Source organism: Aedes albopictus, chromosome 2 (assembly GCF_035046485.1).
Source record: "Aedes albopictus strain Foshan chromosome 2, AalbF5, whole genome shotgun sequence".
Lineage (NCBI taxonomy): Eukaryota > Metazoa > Arthropoda > Insecta > Diptera > Culicidae > Aedes > Aedes albopictus.
Window position 1 is genome coordinate 254,680,747 of NC_085137.1, and position 22,657 is coordinate 254,703,403.

The following is a 22,657-nucleotide window of genomic DNA, read 5'->3' on the forward strand; positions in this document are numbered from 1 at the left end:
GAATTGACCTTCTCACCATACTAAAATTCAGCTCATTACTACAAATCTAGTACTTCACCGATCTGTGCTATTCGTCATTATTGAAATCATCGTCATCATCGAACATTTGAAGGCAGTTTTTTTCGTTCAAAACAAAACATGGTGTGGAATGGAATGCATTGAATACATTTTCATTTTGCAGCAGTTGGTGGGGCAATAAGAGCGCAAGTCAATCCAATGCCGAAGATCAAGGAGGGATAATGGCCGTAATAGTCCGTGCGAACCACATGAACACCATCGGAAGGGTAATGGTATAGGTTGGGCAAAGGTATTGGACTAGACTTGAAACACAATAATGCAAATACGGTAGAAAGTGTGAAATTGGTTTCTGTAGTAAGGTTCATGTTGTATGTTAGGTTCTTGTCAATTTGTCAGTTAGTTGCCTTAGGGCCGATTTCTTCACCTACCCGGCTTAACGACGTAAGCCTGGTTTATCTTAAACCACACTTAAAGTTAAGCCAAATTCTTAAGCCAGGTTTAAATATTTGCATTTCTTCACCCCGGCTTAGCAAATGAAGGCGATGGCTTAAGCTAAGCCAGGCTTAACGAAATTTCCCATGTCATTCCAGTGACTTTCCAATGGAAACGTCATTTTAAGCCGCCGATATTTTGAAATGCCCGTTATATGCAGTATGAAATAACAACAACAAAACATCCATTGAAATTTTAGTAGGAAAAGCGGAATTGCTCGGTAATTTTTTCGGATGCAGAAGGAAGTTAACAATGATGAACTACCTAGACTGTTAATATTTTACCCAACGCTAGTATCGACATTGCAGAAACGGCGTTGCAATGTTGATTTTATGTTTTGATATCCAGAATCGCTCTTGCCGTGACAATTCTGGTTGTGGATCAAACAATTGCATTATGATTTATAATACAACCGAAATCAGTTGCTTTATGAATCATATTGCAATTGTTTGGTATAGTACGGAAAACTAGTCCGTTGTGATACGGCAAGTATAAATCAAATTTCATAGTGCTGAGTTGTAAAAAGATATTAAAAATCCACTTGCGTCATTTTTAGGTAGTAGAACTTATGTAGGGTAAAAGCTCCCTTAGTGGAGGTAGTACCAATAGTGGTGGTAGCGGCAATTTAGCACTATTTCGACCAAAAAGCTTGCAAATGACATTTTCAATAGATGCATCATACCTAATTAATAACATTAATTCAGTTTTGTGTTCAGGATTTACCGAAAAACCTATTTTAAACAATTATTTTCCTTATTTTTTTTACTCCTTTGCACCTATAGTGGTGGTAGTGTTCCTATAGTGGTGGGTCCCATAAGGGTTCGATGGGATGCGCCACTATAGGAACCAATGTTAAATTTTACCTCCATAATAGGAACTGTGTACCTATAGTTGGTGCAAGTAATTTATTGATTAAAACTGAAATAAACAATGGTTTTTACATTTTTCCTAGCAAATTTAAGTGAAAAACTACCGATTAACGTTTTCAGACTTTTTATTTAGTGGTATTATCAATTTTATTCAATTATTTTACTACAAGGAGCTACCACTATTGGTACATTTACCCTATAAAATTTATAAATATAATTAGTCATTCCGATCTTCATATAATATATTACTGTATAGTGGTAAGTACTGAAACTTAAACTCACTTTTAACTTCAATTGTCCTTACATGACCCGGTTTGTTGAGGAAACGTTTTAGTATTCACAAGCTAATCGCATACAAGAAGGACAATATGGGTACTCTTTAAACAGATTAAATTGCTGCGTAAGCCTTGATTTTCTGCTTATTTGAAATGTTTCATGATTTTGCAAATGAAATAATCAAAGATTGCCTTGGTGATCGCGACGTTTAATCAGTTTAAATACGCTGTTAAGTGAATCCCCCTATTCTTTTTTACATGGTAAATTTTTCATGTAATACAAGTATTTGGAATTGAAAAACCGGGAAAAATTTGGTAATCGTACTGGGAAAAAGACGGGAATTTCAAAACTGAAAATGAGTGACCACCCTGAAGAAAAAAACCTGCCGATAATATCCAACGTCAGGTAGCATCCATTTATTACGTAACGCCAAAATCGCCAGTTTTCGACCTCCCCTCCCTCCACTGTAATGCTTTTTTGTATGAAAACCTTACAATTTTTGTATGGGCTGTAACGCTTGACCATACTCCGTCCCTCCCCCTAGATCGTTACGTAATTTGTGAATGGCGCCTTAGGTATTCAAAATAAATCATGCTTAGAACTAGAAGTACACCACGAATAAAACTTTTTATATTTAGAATTATGAATCAAAATGTTGAATATTCGATGGGCTAAACGTGCTTTGAACTAAGCTTTTGTAAGAAATCAGTGTATAAAAAGTTATTGGAAGAGTTTTTTTAGTGTCATCCTATGTTTGTTTGTTAAAAAATAATATCTTTTGAACCATAACAGACAAAAATATGTTTATTGTGACCTAAAATTATGAAAGGACCTGATTAAAATAAATAAAAACTTCAATGCGAATGTACTTTCGATTTCCAAATCAGGATGATAAATTTCCAAAACTATCAACACGGTGCCTTTTTGAAGGCTTTCAATCTAATGTAAAAACTTAATTGTTTTTTTTTTTGTTTGTATTTACGTGTATTTTAACTTATGCTAATTCTACACTAAAACTTAATTGTCCCAAAAACCGATGTTGAATATATTATATTAACGACGCGCTGGCTGTAGATTATCATTTTCTTTATTATCACCTCCATCCGTATCCAAACGTTTTACAATTGTATCGTTCCTAAGTGTACATGTTTTATTAAAAATATGTTTTGCTGTTTCAAAAATGTATCCATGAATCAGGTGAAGAAACCCAAACTCTGCAATTTGTGGCTTAAGCCTGGCTTATCTCTGCTAAGCCACCTCAGAGCACCGCTTAAAATAAGCCACGCTTAACGTAAACCGTAGCTTTATTAAACCGGGTTTAGTGGTTAAGCCGAGGTGAAGAAATCGAAAAAAAGTTAAGCCCGGCTTAAAATTTTGCTAAGCCTGGTTTAAAATTTAAGCCTGGGTGAAGAAATCGGCCCTTAGATTCCCAAACTTAAGTAGCGTTACTGTTTTGCCCCATATCAAATACGTAGTCTCTACTCTATTGAAGTGTTATATCAAGTAGTTATGTTCATTATGTCAGTAATTGCTGGTCATAATGTTTTTGCGTCATTTATTGCAGATTATTATTTATGACATGTAGTAATTTTAGTCCAAAATGTCCAGACTAATTTGTCTCATTAATAACGCATTAGCTTCAAAACTAATAGGGTGCGGGCACCGGTTTTGACCAGTCTAAGGGCAATCATTAAAAAAAAATAACCAATGCGTCAAATAAAAGGTTTCAATCTATATTTTGAAGGAAAAATGCAAAAATCAAGTCAATACTTGATTTTCGTATTATAAGTGGCACTGGCCAAAATAGGGTATCGCGCCACTTGGGCGGTGTTTCTATATTCGTCTGTTTGCCACTATAACTCAGTCAATTTTGAACCAATTGACTTGAAATGTTGTACACGGGTAGATACTATACCTATCTCACCACATTCCAAAAGTTGTGCCAAACGGTTCAAATTTGACTGAGTTATAGTGGAAAACAGACGAATATAGAACCACCGCCCAAGTGGCGCGATTCCCTAGAAGCTCTGCCGCAGTTTTGGCCATATTCTTAAGTTTGGTTTCTATTTTGGCCAATCACGTGTATTTCTTATGGGAGTGGCCAAATTAGAAGCACCCAGGCCAAAATACAGGGGTTACTCAAAATAACTGGGACAGGTAAAATTTTCACTTTTCAAAAAATGTTCAACTCAGTGTAACTTTTCGAAAAGTGCATCAAATATTCTCAATTTTTTACTGTAAGTTTATCAATTAGTTGTGTATCAGTAGTCCAATTTTGGAGAAGATCGGACGATTGTCCACGGAGTTATAAAGATTCTAGAAAAAGGTAAAATTATCCGATAGTCAACTTTGAGCTGTTATATCTCCGGATTCAATGAACCGAATGCAATGAAATTTTGACCATTCATGACTTGTATAATGAGCTTTGAAAAACCTTTGACTTAACTTAAAATTCTTAACACGGAAGAAAATTATAACGATTAGATTATTTTTCTAATAAAACACCAAATTATCCAAAAATTCAACATCGTTTCAAAATTCAAGATGCAAATTATAGTTCAATTAATTTTCCTCTAAATGACTTATATATAAATGTGTTTTGAAGGAAAGTTACAACCACAGCTTGGTTTTAGCACAGACAAACAGACGTAACACTCTGATATTTTGCATCGTACACCGATTAAACGGTCTATTTGAAAATTTGATAGTTGGCCAACTGACCACCCGTGGCGCTCGCATCGTTTTTGCTCGAGTTTGACGTTTGCCCACTACCGCCACCTAGTTGATGGTCGGCCAAACTCAGTCCTTTTAGAATTGGGCGAACAGGTTTCCGTGACTATGATTTGATTCGAAAAATGTTCGAAGTGTTACGTCTGTTTGTCTGTGGTTTTAGTATTAGTGTGTATGTGATTAAGGTGAAGATATGACGAAGCCACACCTCGAATTTTCAAGAGCACAAATCTGAAGAACCAAATGTCGGTTTACGCTGAAAAGTTGATCGATTGGTCACCACCAGCGGGTCACCAATCGATCAACTTTTCAGCTCAAACCGACATTCGGTTCTTCAGATTTGTGCTCTTAAAAATTCGAGATGTGGCTTCGTCAAAAAAAAAATCGTCACGAGTATCGCACTGTCGCACCCATTAATCTAATGTTGTTATATCAGAAAAAATACAATAAAGTAATAAAGAAATATGTTTTAACAACAGTAGCAACAAACAAGAGGGCCCTCAGAAGACACTCTTCCCTAGACAATATTGATCCAAAGCCCAGGGGAATGCAGTGAATACATTTTCATGGCAAAATGTTTTGTTTTGAACGAAAAAACTGCTCTTGATTTTCCGAAAAATGATGACGAATGCTTGAGCCTTAACAGGATTTATTTCTTTCCATAAAATTAAACAGTTTTTCTACTTGCCGGATAATAAATTTACTAAATTAACGTTGGTTAGGATACATTTTGAATGCTGTAAAATATATGTAGTAACAAGACCCAAAATTAAAACTACAGAGAACGAATTACAACAGTACAGATATTGTTTTTACATTTATGTAACAGTTTTTCTTAAAATGAACTTTGATTTAATTTAGGTAGCCATCAGAAAGAAAATCAATTGAAAACTAATTCAAATTCATACCGGAAGCAAACAACACAGTTTTCTTGTTCTTCTTCTTTTTCGTTCCGCCGTTGTTGGGAACGGCACTTCCCTTTTGTTTCCGAATTCCTCCGGCCTCCAGTACGGCAAGTTCGTTATTCAGCGATACCTTCTCCAGTGCTGCCTCAATGGCAGATGCCAAATTGTTTCTCGGTTCGGGTGCACGCGCTTCCTGAATGTCGTCGTAGTCCTCAGCGTCGCTTTCCGATGTGAAACGGTGCTTGTTCAGGGAAGGCGTTGCACTGCTCATCTTTGAACCAGTCACTTGGATCATCTTAGGTGGCGGCGCCGCCAACGGTCCAAACACATTTACCGATCCGCCCGATGGAAGCGATGGCCAACGGGATGCGGCAGGCGAAGTGGATAGCATCTGACCGAAGAAGAGGCATTAATACTATATTAATGATGCTAATGTTTGACGTTGCCTATTAGTAATTTACCTTTGACCATGATGGACCTGATGGACACGGAGAAGCTGAAGCATCACTGACTGATGGACTTGTACAAAGAGAGGGCTCATGACTGAAATCGAACGATTCATTTCCACACTAGAAAAAAAAAACGAAAGTTAAAATCGGGGACTAGCGATGATCTGAGTGACTACACCATATGCCTTTTTTTGAAACTTGGTTGGAATTGGATGAGATCACATCTGTAATCCCAACTTGACATTAATTCGCTTGTACTGCAATTTGTATGACAATTCTTCTTTACACATTTTATACCAATCCAGTTCCAGCGTCTGTTCTCCAGGAGGAGCGGCTTACAACACCCTCTGATCCCCATGTTAGGGGCGGCTGATCAACGTCCGAGTGCCAGGGAAGGATTCTAAGCTCAACTGTGCACTCTGGTCCTCCGGAAAGTAGGGGGTTGGAGTCTGGGTGATGGTCAAACTGCGCCCAAAACTCTCGGTCATCAACAATGTACGGTACCGGCGACCGCTACGGTACAACATAGAGCGACTGAAACAATCGGATGTCGCCTCAGCATACGCGCAGAATCTCAAGGCCGCGTTGCCAGACGAGGGCAAGCTCGATGAGACCCCTCTAGAGGACTGCTGGAGTACAGTGAAAGCAGCCATCAACGACGCAGCCGAGAGCACCATCGGGTACGTGGAACGGAATCGACGGAACGAATGGTTCGACGATGCGTGCAGAATGGTTTTGGCGGTAACGCTGCAGCAAGGGACCCGACAAAATGTGAAACGTTACAAACAGAAGCGGAAACAGCAGACCCGCCTTTTCGGGAGAAAAAGCGCAGCCTGGAGTAAGCGGAGCGCGAAGAAATGGAACTGCTGTGCCGTTCCCAAGAAACACGGAAGTTCTATCAGATGCTCAACGCATCCCGCAACGGCTTCGTGCCGCGAGCCGAAATATGCAGGAATAAAGACGGAGGCCTCTTGACAGACGGACGTGCTTGCTACTAGCAGCAGAAGAAAGCGGAGATAAAACTATCTTCATTCAACGAATCGCAGCGCCGCTGCTGCGGCTGAGCGTGCCTGGATAATGCCATTCATGCATTGCGCCAACAGTAAAGCCTGGATCACATAGCGTCCGTTCCGTCGAGGTTTGCGTTTTTCTAACAGATTTCCCATGGGAAATGTGTCAAACTACTGTCCCGCACACGCAAACGATGCATTGTGTGGGGCACTTAACCCTCTACTTAACCCATGGTTGCTCTAGAGCACCATCGATTTTCGACGAACTCGAGACAAACGAAATCAGATGAATATGATGCAACAGTTTTTAGAATATGATTGTAATCCCATTAGACAAACCCAACTCCCAACTACTTGTTTCAATAGTGGAACTATTGATAAACAATAAAAATACTATTGATTTACAACTAAAATTTTTTTAGTTGATTTCGAAAAATTAGACCAATTTGCAATAACTTTTGTTTAAGCGGTTTTTTCGGAAACGCTTTCTTGGCATAGAAATAGTCGTTCAAAGTCGTGGGAAGGAAAGGGTTAACAATACGCCCTTCGTCAACTTACCGTAGGAAAATGTTTGTTGGAATCGATGTTGATTTTGGCAGACCGTGCCAAAGATTTTCCCAACTGGCGTTCATTGAATTCGAAAATTTGCCGTTCTCGAATGCGTTCAGCACGAGCTCTCTTTTGGCGATCTTTGCGACGACCGTTTATTTCATCTGAAATGTAATTAACTGTTAGTTCTGGACTGCGCATCATGAAGAAATTATGTAATAAAATGTACCTTTGAACTGAGCCAACACTTCCGGCGAGATGACTCCCTGCTTAAACTCGATCTCAACTACCTCAAACTGAGTACAAATTGGCAAATGTTGGAGATATTTCAACCGCTTTCGTAGAGCCTCCGACATGGAGCTGCTATCTTTGTGGACAATCTTGCCGGTGATTATCTGGGGGCTCTTGTCCAAGCCTCCGTACATGGCCTGCAGCATGCGTGTGTTCATCGAATGCAAATACAGCGGCTGGCCGTCGGCGGATTGATAGAAGTAAAAGTAATCCGATGAAGCGCACGTCGATGTTGGAACAATGTCAATGTCGCTGAGAGTAAAGTTGTTGTCCTCATCAATCATAAAGTCGACAGCACAGGTGGATTGATCGATAGTAGTTGTTTCCTCTTCCTGTGCGCACTCTGTGATTCCTGTAAATTCAATGATTTTAAAAAGATAATTTTCATTTTTCAAATTTTAAACTAAGTTGTTTGGAAAACAGCCATTAAAATATGCAACATTTGATTGCAATGTCTGAGTACACCGTACTGTTGCTCACCTTCAATTGAAAATCCTGATGCTTCCTCCGAAGAGGATTCACTCATGCGGGCGTTTTCTTGCTTCACAGCGGTAGGCACTTCTCTGACATGCTGCGCCTTCTCTCTGCGATCCTTCAGCTGTTCCAGCGCTTGCTGTACGAAAATGTTCTCCGGACAATCGATGCCATCGACGACAATTTGATTTTCCAGCTCTTGCTGTTCACGTTCAATGATGGCCAGAATTTCCGCCGGACCTGCCAAGAGCAGCTTCGTAAGGATGGTTCTACCCAAGCTGGGATTGAACAATGGAACATCGAAGCTTTTCCGGCCAGCTTCGGAAGCAATTTCGGCAATCAATAAGGTCTTTTCGCGACGCATCAGCTGAAAAGTGACAGCTTCTCCAACGGTGTACGAGTGGAACGGTTTTAGAACACAGCTTCTCAAATCAGGAACATGAATCGCATCGTAGCAAATAGGACATTTGCGCCACGCCTTATCCGACAGTGCCAGATAGTGCAAAATACACGGCCAGCAGTAAATATGACCACATTTGGTCATTTTGGCCGCAACTGGTGGATACAAGCAAATCGGACATTGAGGCTCTTCGGAGCTAAAGATGTGGACTTGCTCAATTTTGGCCCAATCCACCAGGTTATCGGGCGATGCTAGAACCGGAGTATAATCTTCTCCGGCACGGACGACGAATTGGCAATTTGCCTGCAAGTACTGTTCCTTGTTGTAGGTGATCTTTTTCACGTAGCTGCGATTATTGCCCGTCTTGCTGAACCGAACCGGTTGATCCCGTTCACGGGGCGTGTAATGGAAGTTCAACAAATGGTTCAAACTTTGTTTCTTCGAACCAGGTGAGAACACCGAGTGTAGTTCATGCCTTCCAGTGCCAAAGTCACTGCCATCGTGCGACGCTAGTCCGGTTCCCTCGTAATGGTCGTCGTATGAATTAGTTGTGTCAAGTGCCGAAGCTGAAGCCTCCGGAAACAGCGGGGCAGCTGCTTCCGGGCGCTGCTTCGAGCGCTTGTCATAGTTGAAGTTGGTTTGGGCGCGTGTCTTCCCGGCTGGTGTTGCTTTGGTGCTGGTAGTTCTTAGATTTTCCGGTTTATAACCACTAGAATTAGTTTGTTCACGTCTCTTGGAGTTGCGTGGCCACTTGGTTGAGATATCTGTAAGGTATAAGAACAAAAATATGGTAAATCATTTGTACAACAACATAGACGATGGCGGAAACGTACACCCGACTAAAGATTGAAGCCAGGCGAATCGGATTAGTCATTAATGTGTCGAAGACAAAGTACATGATGGCAAAGGGCTCCAGGGAGGAATCACCGCGCCCGACAACCCGAATTTATATTGACGGTGATGAAATCGAGGTGTTTGAAGAATTCGTGTACTTGGGCTCACTGGTGACCGCCGACAACGACACCAGCAGAGAAACTCAGAGGCGCATTGTGGCAGGAAATCGTGCTTACTTTGGACTCCGTAGAACTCTACGATCGAATAAAGTTCGTCGTAACACGAAGTTAACTATCTACAAAACGCCGGTCGTCCTCTATGGGCACGAAACATGGACCCTACGTGCAGAGAACCAACGCGCCCTTGGAGTTTCCGAAAGGAAGGTGTTGCGTACCATCTATGGCGGAGTGCAGATGGAAGACGGGACTTGGAGAAGGCGAATGAACCACGAGCTGTATCAGCTGCTGAGAGAACCAACCATCGTCCATACCGCGAAAATCGGGAGGCTACGGTGGGCGGGTCACGTCATCAGGATGTCGGATAGCAGCAACCCGACTAAAATGGTTCTCGAGAGTCATCCGACCGGTACAAGACGACGTGGAGCGCAGAGAGCTAGGTGGGTCGGCCAAGTGGAGGACGATCTGCGGACCCTACGCAGAGTGCGGAACTGGAGACAAACAGCCATGGACCGAGTGGAATGGAGACGGCTACTATGTACAGCAGAGGCCACCCCGGCCTTAGCCTGATCGGTAAGGTAAGTTGTACAACAACCTTATTATTTTTTTCCTGCGAATTCTATAATTAGAACAATGAGGAAGTATTACAAGAGTATTGAGATAAAGAAATAGGACAATAACACTGTCTTATCAAATAATTTCCTCTGGATACACCTAGTACCGGAGAACATATGTACGGGGACACTCAAAGCGGGGTATCGTTTGACGATTTATCGGTCTTACTTAGCCCGGGGTATCATCGGACGCTTCCGTTGAAGACTGTTCGCATGTATGCTACGCAGCCGTATCCGTGTTCGCTGGCATCGAATAAAATGAGGATTTCCAGTGAATCGATTGTTTTTTGTTTGACTTGGCCCCGCCGACACAACAACAGGGCATCTAGATGGCCTCGACCTCTGGCAGTGAAACCGTCCACGGCTTCCTCAACTTCCAGGAATTGCTGTCGATTTCTTGATCCCAGTCACACCTAGAACGTCACAGATGGTGGATAATGATTTCGCCGTGGATAGATCCTTTTGCCGGTCTTTCCTCTCGTATAGGCACGGCATCAGCTTTACGAGGTACACACGCACTGACCTCTGTTTGGATCCCATATCACATCCAGCACTCTCTCCTTCGCCGTCTGTTTGTCATGTCACGACTGCAATGCACCGGTGTCGCTGCCTTCGCCACTCTCAGGCTCCACAGCACTTCCGGCGAGTTGGGCACCTAGTTTCTGAATGCCCAGTTTCTCACTGGCTTCTCTTTCGCGAAGGACACAAAGCACTTTCATCAGCGGAACAAGTATTTGCGTAGTGACTTTTGAGCACCTCGGTTTTCTACTGGTGGTAGCCGAGATTCCCGGTCGCCTTCGAAATTGTCTGCCGCGACCTACACACCGTCCATCCCAATTTAGTGCAAACTGCAATCGGTTCCATGGTCGTGTGAATGGGTGGATGTTGTTCACTCCAATCAGCAACTGCGGCGGGTTACCCATCGTACGACTCCACGGGCGATTCTTTCACATGTTGGTTTTGTATTGTATTGCATGTATTGCAAGCACCTTGCGAACTTAACATTTAGTGTGGCGGCAGCATCAACTTGCCCACCATGTGGGCTGTGTGTAACAGCATCTTGCCACCTTCTGTAGCTCATTCTCTGGAAATCTTCCACTAACATGCTTCTTCTTCATGTTCTTGTACTCCAATCGTGCCCAAATGGTCAGCTAGCTTTTTCTCCACTAGCTTGACGTACGCCTTTTTTGTGTTATCAACCTAATAACAGTTGCTAACTCTACACTACACATGAGAACACCTTCATGCAGAAATGGCTACATCCTCCACAGTGTTGCTGTACCTGCAATCTGTCCCAAGATTTGTCTAGAAGTGTGCACTCAGCCCGACCGTGTTTCGTACCGAATGCATGAGCAAGTTGTGGAATTCTCTGTAGTCGCCATGATCATCAATATTAACTTCTTTTCTCGATCAGCCTAGATAGCTGTGTAGTGTCGGTAGCGATTGTCTCAATTGGCTAAGAATAACACTACGGACCGCCTGTTCCGGTGGTAAGAATCCACCAACAGGTGACCCCTAATTCATGGTGTGATGCGGCTTTATGCTTACCGTGCCTAGGAATGAATGGCTAGGGGGGTCTAATAAAAACCTAACCGCTAACGGAGCCTGTGGAGTACCAGGGCGCCCTCCACAGTATGTAGCCCTTACTGCGCCACCCGGAGCAATGGTGCAGTGGACCTTGTGTTTCTCCGAGACAATCAGCTGCCCTTCTTTAGTCTCACTTGAGGCTAAATAAGGGCGGGATTATGAAGATGTTGTTAATTAGTTTAAATTTTCACCTATATGGTTTCGCATTATGCGATTTACACAGTGTATTCTGTGTATCCTCGCCTTTGGCGTTTTCCAATCGATACCGATTTGGTTTTATTGTTGCTGTTCTTTGTTGTGCTGTTGTTGCGAAGAGTTTAATCTTACCTAGTTTGGGTAGTGGCTACGGTTAAGATAGCTCAGATCAATCTTCAGCATAAAAGAACAGCAACGATCAATCTTTGCAGACTTATGCAAAATGCAACCCGGGAGCTTCTTGACAGCTGCCGAACAACGTCAGCGTACCTAAAAATTTTGGTCCGGGTGGTACTGTCAGATTCAAAGCGGCAAGCGCTACATTTGAAAAGGACGAAAACCGACAATAACAAACCGAACTAAAAATATTGAAACATTAAACAGAAACCTTTTTTTGTAGTTTCCGCTTTTTTGTGGTAGATAAATGCAAATTAAGTGCGGCATGATGAATTTGTTTACTAGAAGCGAAAATTATATCTATAAAACAAGTAAAGGCAAAATAGTCGGCTTTCATAAAATTAATAAGAAACTCATGGTTTCTTCTAGTGCGGTTATTAAGCACCAGCAAGTAATAAATTAAGTTACTTATGCTAACATTTTACAGCTACATAACTGGTGGCCAAGCCAAAATGGAAGTTAAAAATAATCATTTGCAGATTTTTTTTTTCGAGTTTGATCTTCGGTTTATGCGCAGTCACAAATTAATATGGAAAACCGTTTAAACATGTGCTTTTATTACATTTCTTACAACAAAAAGAAAAATGAAAATAATTTCAATTTAATGAACATTAGTTTTTGCGCTCCTATTGAATACGTCCTTTTGATACGAAACGCTAGCCTCTTGTTGGCTTCCACTCATCACGAAACAAAAAGATGTTTTCGCATGGACAAAAAATGTTGCGTCAGTGAAGGATGGACCCGTTGTTTACGAACAGTAGCGACATCTGCGATTTGCAAGTAGGTACGCGAAACTGAGCTCATCTGTCAAGTTACGGGGGGGTTGGCAAAATGGTACAGCCCAAGTGGCCTTGGTACAAGAACCTTACTTTCGTAAGGGAAATTTCTATCTAGGAAACCTTGTGAACCCGGTGTTTGCCACTTTCAGTAAACATGAAATGGCAAACTCGCGTGTCATGCCTCGAGCCTGTGTGCTTATCAACAACGCAATAGTTGCTACACTCATCTCTGAACTAACCACCAGAGATGTATGTGCTATCACAATTGATGTATCTGTTGGAAACCTCAACAGGAAATACGTCTATAGAGCTTGCTGACGTTTATTCACCTCTCTCTTGCATGCATGCAGGCGGGATAGGATTTGTTTTCATCGGGATACCTTTCCTGATGACAACAAATTCTATTTCGCCTGCATGTTTGAAAAAGAAAGGTGAATAAACGTCAGCAAGCTCTATTGTTCTGTGTATTTACCGCATGATGAACCATCCCCTACGGATGCTTTCAAATATAGATAGTAGAGTAAACATAGATCCGCGGACACCGCTGACTAAAATGTTTCAAGCGTGTAAGTAGTAATTTTCAAAAGTGCGACGGTTGAATATGACGTCATGCGCTCCATTGATGCTGTCCAAATCGTGACGTTATGCTCGTTTGGATACAGATTTTGACAGTTCGTTTGGATACAACGGATTCATCAACACGGATCTATGTTTACTCTACTATCTATACTTTCAAACAAGTCATCGCATACTGCACTTCAAAAGGCCTTCCGCTAATTGTTGGCAGTGATGCTAATGCTCACTATATCATCTGGGGCAGCTCAGACATTAACTTGAGAGGCTCCAGTTTGATGGAGTACTTAAGTAGTACAGATCTTGCATTACTTAACATAGGCAACCGCCCAACCTTCATGGTATCTGCTAGAGAGGAAGTGTTAGATATAACACTTAGCTCTAGCAGAATTAGTCACGAGCTGACCAATTGGCATGTGTCAGATGAAGAATCTTTATCTGACCATCGCTATATCTTTTTTGAACATTTAAATGTTACTTCACAAACATTGCGTTTCAGGAATCCTCGGTCAACAAACTGGGATCTTTATACTGATTTGGTTGCAGCCAAATTTCATGGATATTTACCATCCATTGACACTCCAAGTGATTTAGATGATGCCGTTGATACTACAACGACCTTCATCATGGAAGCTTTTGAAGAAGCATGCCCTCTACGGTCTGTGAAGATCACAAGAGGAACCCCTTGGTGGAACTCTGATCTGGCGAAACTCAGGAAACAATGTAGAAAAAGTTGGAACAGACGACGTTCGGCTGGTTCGGAGGCTTTCAGGTCGGCTCGCAAGGCCTACAGGAAAGCTCTCCGGTCTGCTGAACGATCCGGCTAAAAAAACCTTTGTACAAATGTTTCCAGTTTGAGTGAAGTCAGTCGGTTAAACAAAATCCTTGCGAAATCTAAGGATTTCCGGGTGAACGAACTTCGTTTGCCAAATGGCGATCTGACTTCCTCTGATGAGGAAGTTCTGGAATGCTTATTCAGCACACACTTCCCTGGATGTGTGGATATTACATCTTCGGATGATCCTGATGTCTTTTCTTGTAGTTATGATGTTCGAGGACTAGCAGAGTCTGAATCAGGTTCGGGAGCTAAATGAAAACACGTCTTTTCTACTACAAGACTGAACGCAGAGAGAAATATTTTTATTCAAATTCAACATACAAACAGTACATAAAAGCAACCAGGTTGCTGCGATTGATTTTCACATTAACGACTTAAATTCAAACGTGTGTTACCATTGGCAACCGCATCATCACGCATGCCATCGCCACCACGTTGATGTTGCACTAGGGTGTGCCACCTCCAACACTCCTCCTCAACATCAACTGTCTCCGTAGTTGAATCGCAGTCATAAAATTTGTCATCATCATGACCACCAGAAATTGAATTCTTCACTATCTCGTTATGCGCCAACTCCTCGCTGCTGATGACTCTTTCGTCGTGAACCTTGCTTCTGCGATGCTTACGGCGACGTTTCCGAGCAGCCACACCCCCGGAATCCATCGACATCGCACGCTCTTTTATCACGTTCAGAGCATACAGTCCGCCAACATTATCAGCAGTCGCGATAACGTCATCCCCGAGAACCAACCGACACTGGTTCGCAATAAACTCAGTTCTTACATTTTTCGTCGCAAGTTTTGAAACCGAAATCAAATTCTCCTTCAGCGTGGGAGCATAAAGAACGTCCGTCAATGTTATCAAAACTCTCTGATTTCGACCGTCTACGCACTCAATCGTACAATCTCCGATGCCACCGGTGCGGATCTTCTCCCCACTCGCGGTCGAAATTACCCGGCAAACACTCGTGTCCAATCTCGAAAACGCTTTACGGTTCCTCACTATGTGCGACGACGCGCCGGAATCAATCACCCACGTGTCCGCGTCACGCGCACCGCTCCTAACCATAAACGTGAACGAATGGTGTTCATTTTCGCGCACTGTTTTAACCTCACTTTTCTTTTTCTCACCTATTTCTTCCAGGAACGCTTTGCAGTTTCGCTTCAAGTGCCCTTCCTGTCCGCAAAAATAGCACGTCACATCCTTCCGACGCGTGGTTCCACTTGTCCGGAGCACTTGTTCGTCGGTACTGCTTCTTTGCTTCCGCTGCTTTTCCGCTTCATCGATGAGCTTCACTTTTACCAACTCGAGAGTCAACTCCTCCTCGTCCCGGGCCTCCAAAGCCGTGGTCAACGGATTGAACGAATCCGGCAACCCACGCAAAATCAACGCGACCTTGAGGCACTCTCTCATTTCGAAGCCAGAGTTCTCTAGCCGAACGTACAATTTTTCGATGTCCGCCAGATACCGCTCCATGTCCTCACCGCACTGGTAATTTTGGTTCGTAATCTGCTTCAAAAACGTTACCTTCTGTCCCAGCGATGCCTTCTGGTGATGGTCCTTCAATGCCGCCCTCGCCGTGGTTTTACCTCGTATCCCTCGCCGTGGTTTTACCTCGAATCAGCCCGTACTGGCTCTCATCCACCGTCAGTTGGATCGTGGCCAATGCTCGTTCGTCTCCTTCAAGCCACGCGTTCGTCACAGGATTCGGGGGAGTTCCGGGGTCGACATGCTTCCACATTTGCTCGCGTCGTAGCAGTGCTTGCATCGAAAAGCACCACGCTTCGTAGTTCGTGTTCGTCAGCTTCACGATCCGTGCCCACTCCATCTTCAGACAGCTTCCGGAAAACAGGGAACTTCTAACCCGAGCTGTATTTTCAGGAACGGCTTCTGCTTCTCAATTCGGCGGGTCACACGTGCCGGGCCAATAACCTGTTCGAGGACTAGCAGAGTCTGAATCAGGTTCGGGAGCTAAATGAAAACACGTCTTTTCTACTACAAGACTGAACGCAGAGAGAAATATTTTTATTCAAATTCAACATACAAACAGCTACATAAAAGCAACCAGGTTGCTGCGATTGATTTTCACATTAACGACTTAAATTCAAACGTGTGTTACCATTGGCAACCGCATCATCACGCATGCCATCGCCACCACGTTGATGTTGCACTAGGGTGTGCCACCTCCAACATATGATTCTTTAGCTTCGGCTCGGAGTATTGTAACTATAGAATCGACTGAGTGGGCTCTTAATAGCTTTGCTCTTTTCAAATCTCCTGGGGCAGATGGGATTTATCCTATTTTGCTTCAGAAGGGATTTGATTATTTCAAACATGTTTTGAAAAAACTACTTGTTTGCAGTTTTGCTACAGGGTATATTCCCAAACCCTGGAGGGATATTACTGTAAAGTTTATTCCGAAAGTGGGTCGTGCGTCGTATGAAGAAGCAAAGAGTTTCAGACCTATCAGTTTGACCTCTTTTCTTCTGAAATGCTTAGAACGCATTGTGGATCATCACATCCGTGATGTTCATCTGGCCAACGTGCCTCTTCATGTGAACCAACATGCCTACCAATCTGGTAAGTCCACTGTGACTCTTTTACACAAGGTTGTTCACGATATCGAGAAAGCATTCGCCCAAAAGCAATCTTGTTTGGGTGTTTTCTTAGATATCGAGGGTGCCTTTGACAACGTGCCTTTCGATGCCATATTGGAAGCCGCACGGGGTCATGGTATATCTCCAATGATTTCCAATTGGATTCACCAAATGCTCAAAAACCGATATCTCTTCTCGACATTGCGTCTAGCAGGGATTAGGAAATTGAGTGTTTGTGGATGCCCCCAAGGGGGAGTCTTGTCACCGCTTTTGTGGAATCTCGTAGCAGATACGCTATTGAGGCAACTCAACAATAGCGGTTTTCCTACTTATGGTTTTGCCGACGACTACCTAACATTGTTAGTTGGTATGTGCATCAGCACCCTTTTCGACCTGATGCAAAACGCCCTTCAGGTAGTTGAGGGTTGGTGTCGCCAATATGGCCTTTCGATTAATCCGAGTAAAACATCTATTGTTCTTTTCACGGAAAGGCGAAACCGTAATGGCGTTCGACCTTTGCGTCTCTTTGATTCTGAAATCGATGTGACTGAACAGGTAAAGTACGTTGGAGTAATTCTTGATTCCAAGCTTTCCTGGACACCTCACATTGAGTTCAGAATCAAGAAAGCTTGTATGGCCTTCGGGCAATGCCGGCGTACTTTTGGTACAACTTGGGGTCTAAAACCCAAGTATATCAAATGGATTTACACAACTGTGGTTCGGCCAATATTGGCTTATGGATGTCTTGTGTGGTGGCAAAAGGGCGAAGTGAGAACGGTCCAATCAAAATTAGGCCATCTCCAAAGGATGTGCTTAATGGCGATGTCTGGAGCGTTCTCTTCAACTCCCACGGCAGCGCTCGAAGTTCTCTTTGACGTAGCCCCACTACACATTCATCTCAAACAAGAAGCACTTTCTTGCACTTACCGTCTACGGGTACTCGGTCTACTAGAGGAAACTCCTGTGAACCGCACATCAACACACACCTCGTTGTTTCCACTTTTGGTGAATTGGGACAAAGTTGTCCTTGCTCCAAGTGATCTTACAATTGCTTGTAATTTTCCGTATAGGACATTTTCCACGAAATTCCCTTCCCGGGAAGAGTGGACATCTGGTTATCTGGAAAGAAGTATTTCAGACGGCATCGTATGTTTCACTGATGGCTCCCTTCTCGAAGGTCGAGCAGGTGCTGGTGTTTATTCTCGTGAGCTAAGGCTGTATCAGTCTTACGCACTTGGTAGACACTGCACCGTTTTTCAGGCCGAAATATTTGCTCTTATGTGCGGAGTGCAATCAGCACTTCAGCAGCACGTAATGGGCAAAGTAATATACTTCTGTTCAGATAGCCAGGCTGCTATTAAAGCACTTGCTTCGGCCAACTCCAGGTCGAAGATAGTTATCGCTTGTCGAACTCAAATCGAGGAGCTGAATTCAGCAAACGCTGTTCACCTTCTATGGGTACCTGGCCATTCTTCCATCGCTGGAAATGAATTGGCTGATGAGTTAGCTCGCTCTGGAGCATCACATGACTTCATTGGCCCTGAGCCAGCTATTCCGATATCGAAGTGTTGGATTAAGCTTCAGATTCACACCTGGGCTGTCACTCAACACAGACAATATTGGAATAGTTTGGAGTCATGCCGTCAAACCAAATTGTATAGTGCTGAGCCATCTCTACGGGTGGCGAAGTATCTAACTAATCTGTCTAAGCAGAATTGCAGCATGCTGGTCGAAGCATTGACTGGCCACTGCCGACTCAGCTATCACATGACGAATATTCAGCAAGCTGATTCATTTGCCTGTGATAGCTGTGAATCCGATTATGGAACTTCGTATCATTTGATATGTAACTGTCCAGTTTTCGCGCAACTGCGTTTCCGAGTGTTCGGTAAACACTTATTAAGTGAAACTGACTTCAGAAACCTGAATCTTCAGGATATTCTGTTGTTCTTAACCCGCTGTGGTAAAGAGCTATAGGCTCTCTTTCGCTTTATGCGTTATTACAGTGTCCTTTTCAGGGCGCTGTTTGAACCCATTGTGGTACGCTTGTGCGTTAGTACCCTCTTCCAGGGTATTTTTCCTATTTCCCTACCTGACCCTATCCCCATCCAAATCCTTTTTCCTTCGTTTTCCCTCAGGTAGATGATGAAATAGGCTGTTATTTTGGCGATGGCACAAATGTCCCAAATGGAGGATAACGTGCCTCTGGAGCCGGCCTTCTGATATCTGATTGTATTGCATGTATTGCAAGCACCTTGCGAACTTAACATTTAGTGTGGCGGCAGCATCAACTTGCCCACCATGTGGGCTGTGTGTAACAGCATCTTGCCACCTTCTGTAGCTCATTCTCTGGAAATCTTCCACTAACATGCTTCTTCTTCATGTTCTTGTACTCCAATCGTGCCCAAATGGTCAGCTAGCTTTTTCTCCACTAGCTTGACGTACGCCTTTTTTGTGTTATCAACCTAATTAGAGTGACTGGAAGGGAGAGTGGCGTCATGTTCCAATTTTGACAGGTCTCCTGCTCGTTTGGAACAGGAATTTGTATGGATTTGACAGATGATCGCTGTTCCAATTTTGACATTGACGCCACTCTCCCTTCCAGTCACTCTAAACCTAATAACAGTTGCTAACTCTACACTACACATGAGAACACCTTCATGCAGAAATGGCTACATCCTCCACAGTGTAGCTGTACCTGCAATCTGTCCCAAGATTTGTCTAGAAGTGTGCACTCAGCCCGACCGTGTTTCGTACCGAATGCATGAGCAAGTTGTGGAATTCTCTGTAGTCGCCATGGCGTAATGGCTCAGCTTGGACGAAACATGCTTTTCAGCTTGGTTTTGTTTAAGAATTTCCAGGCTAGTAGGTACTCTATGCATAAGTAAATCAAGTAAATTTCCATTACGAAAAGTTCATGGACGGACCGGGAATTAAACCCGTTACCCTCAGTATGGTTTTGCTGAATACCCGTGTGCTTCGGACCCAGCAAAGGTTTGAATACTCAACGGTATCTCTAAGAGTTACGTCTGGTGGAACATGCTAATTACCATACAAAAACATTGAAGATTGAAAACAAAACGATTTCACGTTGGCCTGAACCGACCCGATTCCAGATGTTGAAACAAAAATAATATTCAACCTATCATGCTAGAGATAAGACTACTTCCCAAACTTCATGCAAAAATATTATAACCTTATTCAAGACAGGTGTTCGCAAAAAAATATTACGCAGTTAAAAATATCCCTTCCTAATTTTAAATTTCGGTCACTCACCTTGATTTTTCTTGGAATCAGAAGTCTGCCCCTTGGACAGGGACTGATTCGCAAAGCGATGATTTTTCTCCATTGGTGGAGCTGTTGACGATGCTTAAAACTAGGTCAAAAGAAGAAACAATAGAGGAGTGGTGGCAGTAGACGGAGGCGGAGTCCGACTGGCTATCGATTGCCAGTTCCGGCTCGGACCTACGACGGCGACGAAGCACTTTTCCTCCACAGAACGGAGCGATGGAGCTGCTGCTGACGGATGACACTTTGCGTGTTGTAGACATCTTTTTAGTTGGCCATGATTGTACACCTTCGACGAGAAAAAAGAAAATCTTCCAATGTGATTTTCTTCCTGCTGCTGCTTCTGTGGGTTACGAAGTGGAGGGGAGTGCCTGAATTACGGACCAGAACGGCTCGTTCGCGGGTTGAGCGCTGCGCTTTTCGTCGGGTGCGCTGGATCACCTGGTGGGTACGACGCGCGGGGAGACAGGCCTAGGAACCCGTATCTGGAACGGCACTTGCGAAAAACTTGCGAAACTTTTTCCGATCAACTTTTGCACGCAGACCGTCGCGTTGCAAATGGCGACGAACGAATGACGTTATTGGGGACTTCGAAGGTGATGATTATGTTTGCGGTTTTCTGTGAGAAAGTGAAGGAGGGAAGATTTTTTGCTTTTTTTTCACTCATACTCCCATAAGAAACCCCGTAGGAAGAAAGAGTGTTTCCCGGCTCATCAACCTTCGTAGTCGCGAATCCTCTCGGTCGGCTGAAAGCTGAAAATGGGCAGTGTTGCCAGGTGATTATTCTATTGCAATAAAAAAAACCCTATTTTTGTATTTAAAAATAAATTTCGTTCCTGCATACAATATTTATTATAAATCGGCCCAAACTCACTAATTAAAACCTTTACTATTTTGAAATTTTGTATTCTGTTTATTAAAGACCGTATGTTGTCTAAGCAATTGCGAATTAATTTGCATCCGAATACATTTTCTAATTAATAGAATTTGGCATCCCTGTTGTCAAGCAAAAAGTCTTATGAAAGGGATTGTCGTAGAGTTCGAAATAAAAAAACATCGCAATGGTCCACTGCACGAATTTTTGCTGGCCTGTTTACTCTCACACGAAATTTGACGTTTGAGCGGTGTCGGCACCTCTCAAACGTCAAATTTCGTGTGAGAGTAAGCAGGCCAGCATAAATTCGTGCAGTGGACCATGCGCACAGTGATGTCTATTTATGTCGTTTTCGTTTTTGCGGCGGTTCTACACCGTTTCGTGCTTCACTTTTCACTGAAAAAAAACGTGCTGCACTTTCATGAGCGGTCGGCGTGCAGCACGAAAATCAAAAACGAACGTTTTGGGTGCAAAAGTGCTCCACCGATGTTGCACCATCGCAAAAACGAAAACGACATAATGTCTATGGTGATGTGTTCATGCCAGTAAAACAAATGCACCAATGGTCCACTGCACAAAGTTATGCTGGCCTACTTACTCTCACAGAAAATTTGACGTTTGAGAGGTGCCGACACCGCTCAAACGTCAAATTTCGTGTGAGAGTAAGCATGCCAGAATAAATTCGTGCAGTAATCCATAGACGAGTGCACCGATGAACTGATTCATTGCGGTCCGAGAATTTTGACACTAGAGCGGGGTCGCTTCCAATCAGAAGTGAACGATTTCCAATCAGAATTAAACAATTCTGATTGGGAATGGCCTCGCTCTAGTGTCAAAATTCTCGGAGCGCGATGAATTCAGTTCATCGGCTTGTTCATCGGTGCACTCGTCTATGCGTGATGTCAATACGCAAGACTGAATCGAAAATATGCCAGGGGAAGTGGTTCACCTAGGATGAACCAAATGTCAAATCCACTTTTTCTTTGGAAAGAAAAAGTGGATTTGACATTTGATTGGTTCATCTAAGGGCACTCCCCTCTGTGCTAGTAAATTACAATGAAACTGCGCCAAAAAAAATGTGTTAAAAAGGCACGAAATACTCACGTTAGAGTGACTGGAAGGGAGAGTGGCGTCTTGTTTGAATTTTGACATTCACGCCACTCTCCCTTACAGTCACTCTAACTCACGTATCTTTTAACCAACTGCCTGAAACGGCTGTCATTTACATACAACTGGAGTGAAGTGATGCTTTCTTCAGGGGGTTGGTTTAAACCTTAGTACGCCAATGTGCAACAAAATCTCCGACGAACCGACGTGACAGCTAGAACAAACAAATTCAAATTTGTTGTCCTCGACGCCATGATGAAAAATAGCCGAACACTACCGCCACCTCTATTACGGTTCGGGTTAATTTGATAGCTTGACACCAAACCCCCGTGTGTTCAATGTTCATATAGGAAAAGGTTCGCGTCTGCGCTGATTTGACAGAAGTGTTCGCTCGCTTCGCCGGTCGACCGTTAAATTTAGGGGGGGGGGGCACTTTTGAAACACTACTGTCACGTCGGTTCGTCGGTGACATATAATCTCGAATAAGAAAATAAACTTATGCGTATAGTTAATACATAGGGCACTGCATGAAATTCTCTCTTTCTCTTTCACTCT

General features: G+C 43.1%; 1 protein-coding gene across 1 annotated transcript; it reads right to left on the reverse strand.

Moving 5' to 3' along the window:
• Positions 1-5,060: 5,060 nt before the first annotated feature.
• On the reverse strand, positions 5,061-20,703 carry LOC109427913 (E3 ubiquitin-protein ligase RNF10). The gene is made up of 6 exons (XM_029872513.2): positions 20,110-20,703; positions 8,070-9,227; positions 7,528-7,941; positions 7,308-7,462; positions 5,752-5,859; positions 5,061-5,681 (listed from the first exon to the last, which is right to left on the reverse strand). The coding sequence occupies exons 1-6, from the start codon at positions 20,180-20,182 to the stop codon at positions 5,277-5,279; spliced, it is 2,313 nt and encodes a 770-aa protein (XP_029728373.2). The 5' UTR covers positions 20,183-20,703; the 3' UTR covers positions 5,061-5,276.
• Between the last annotated feature and the right edge of the window lie 1,954 nt (positions 20,704-22,657).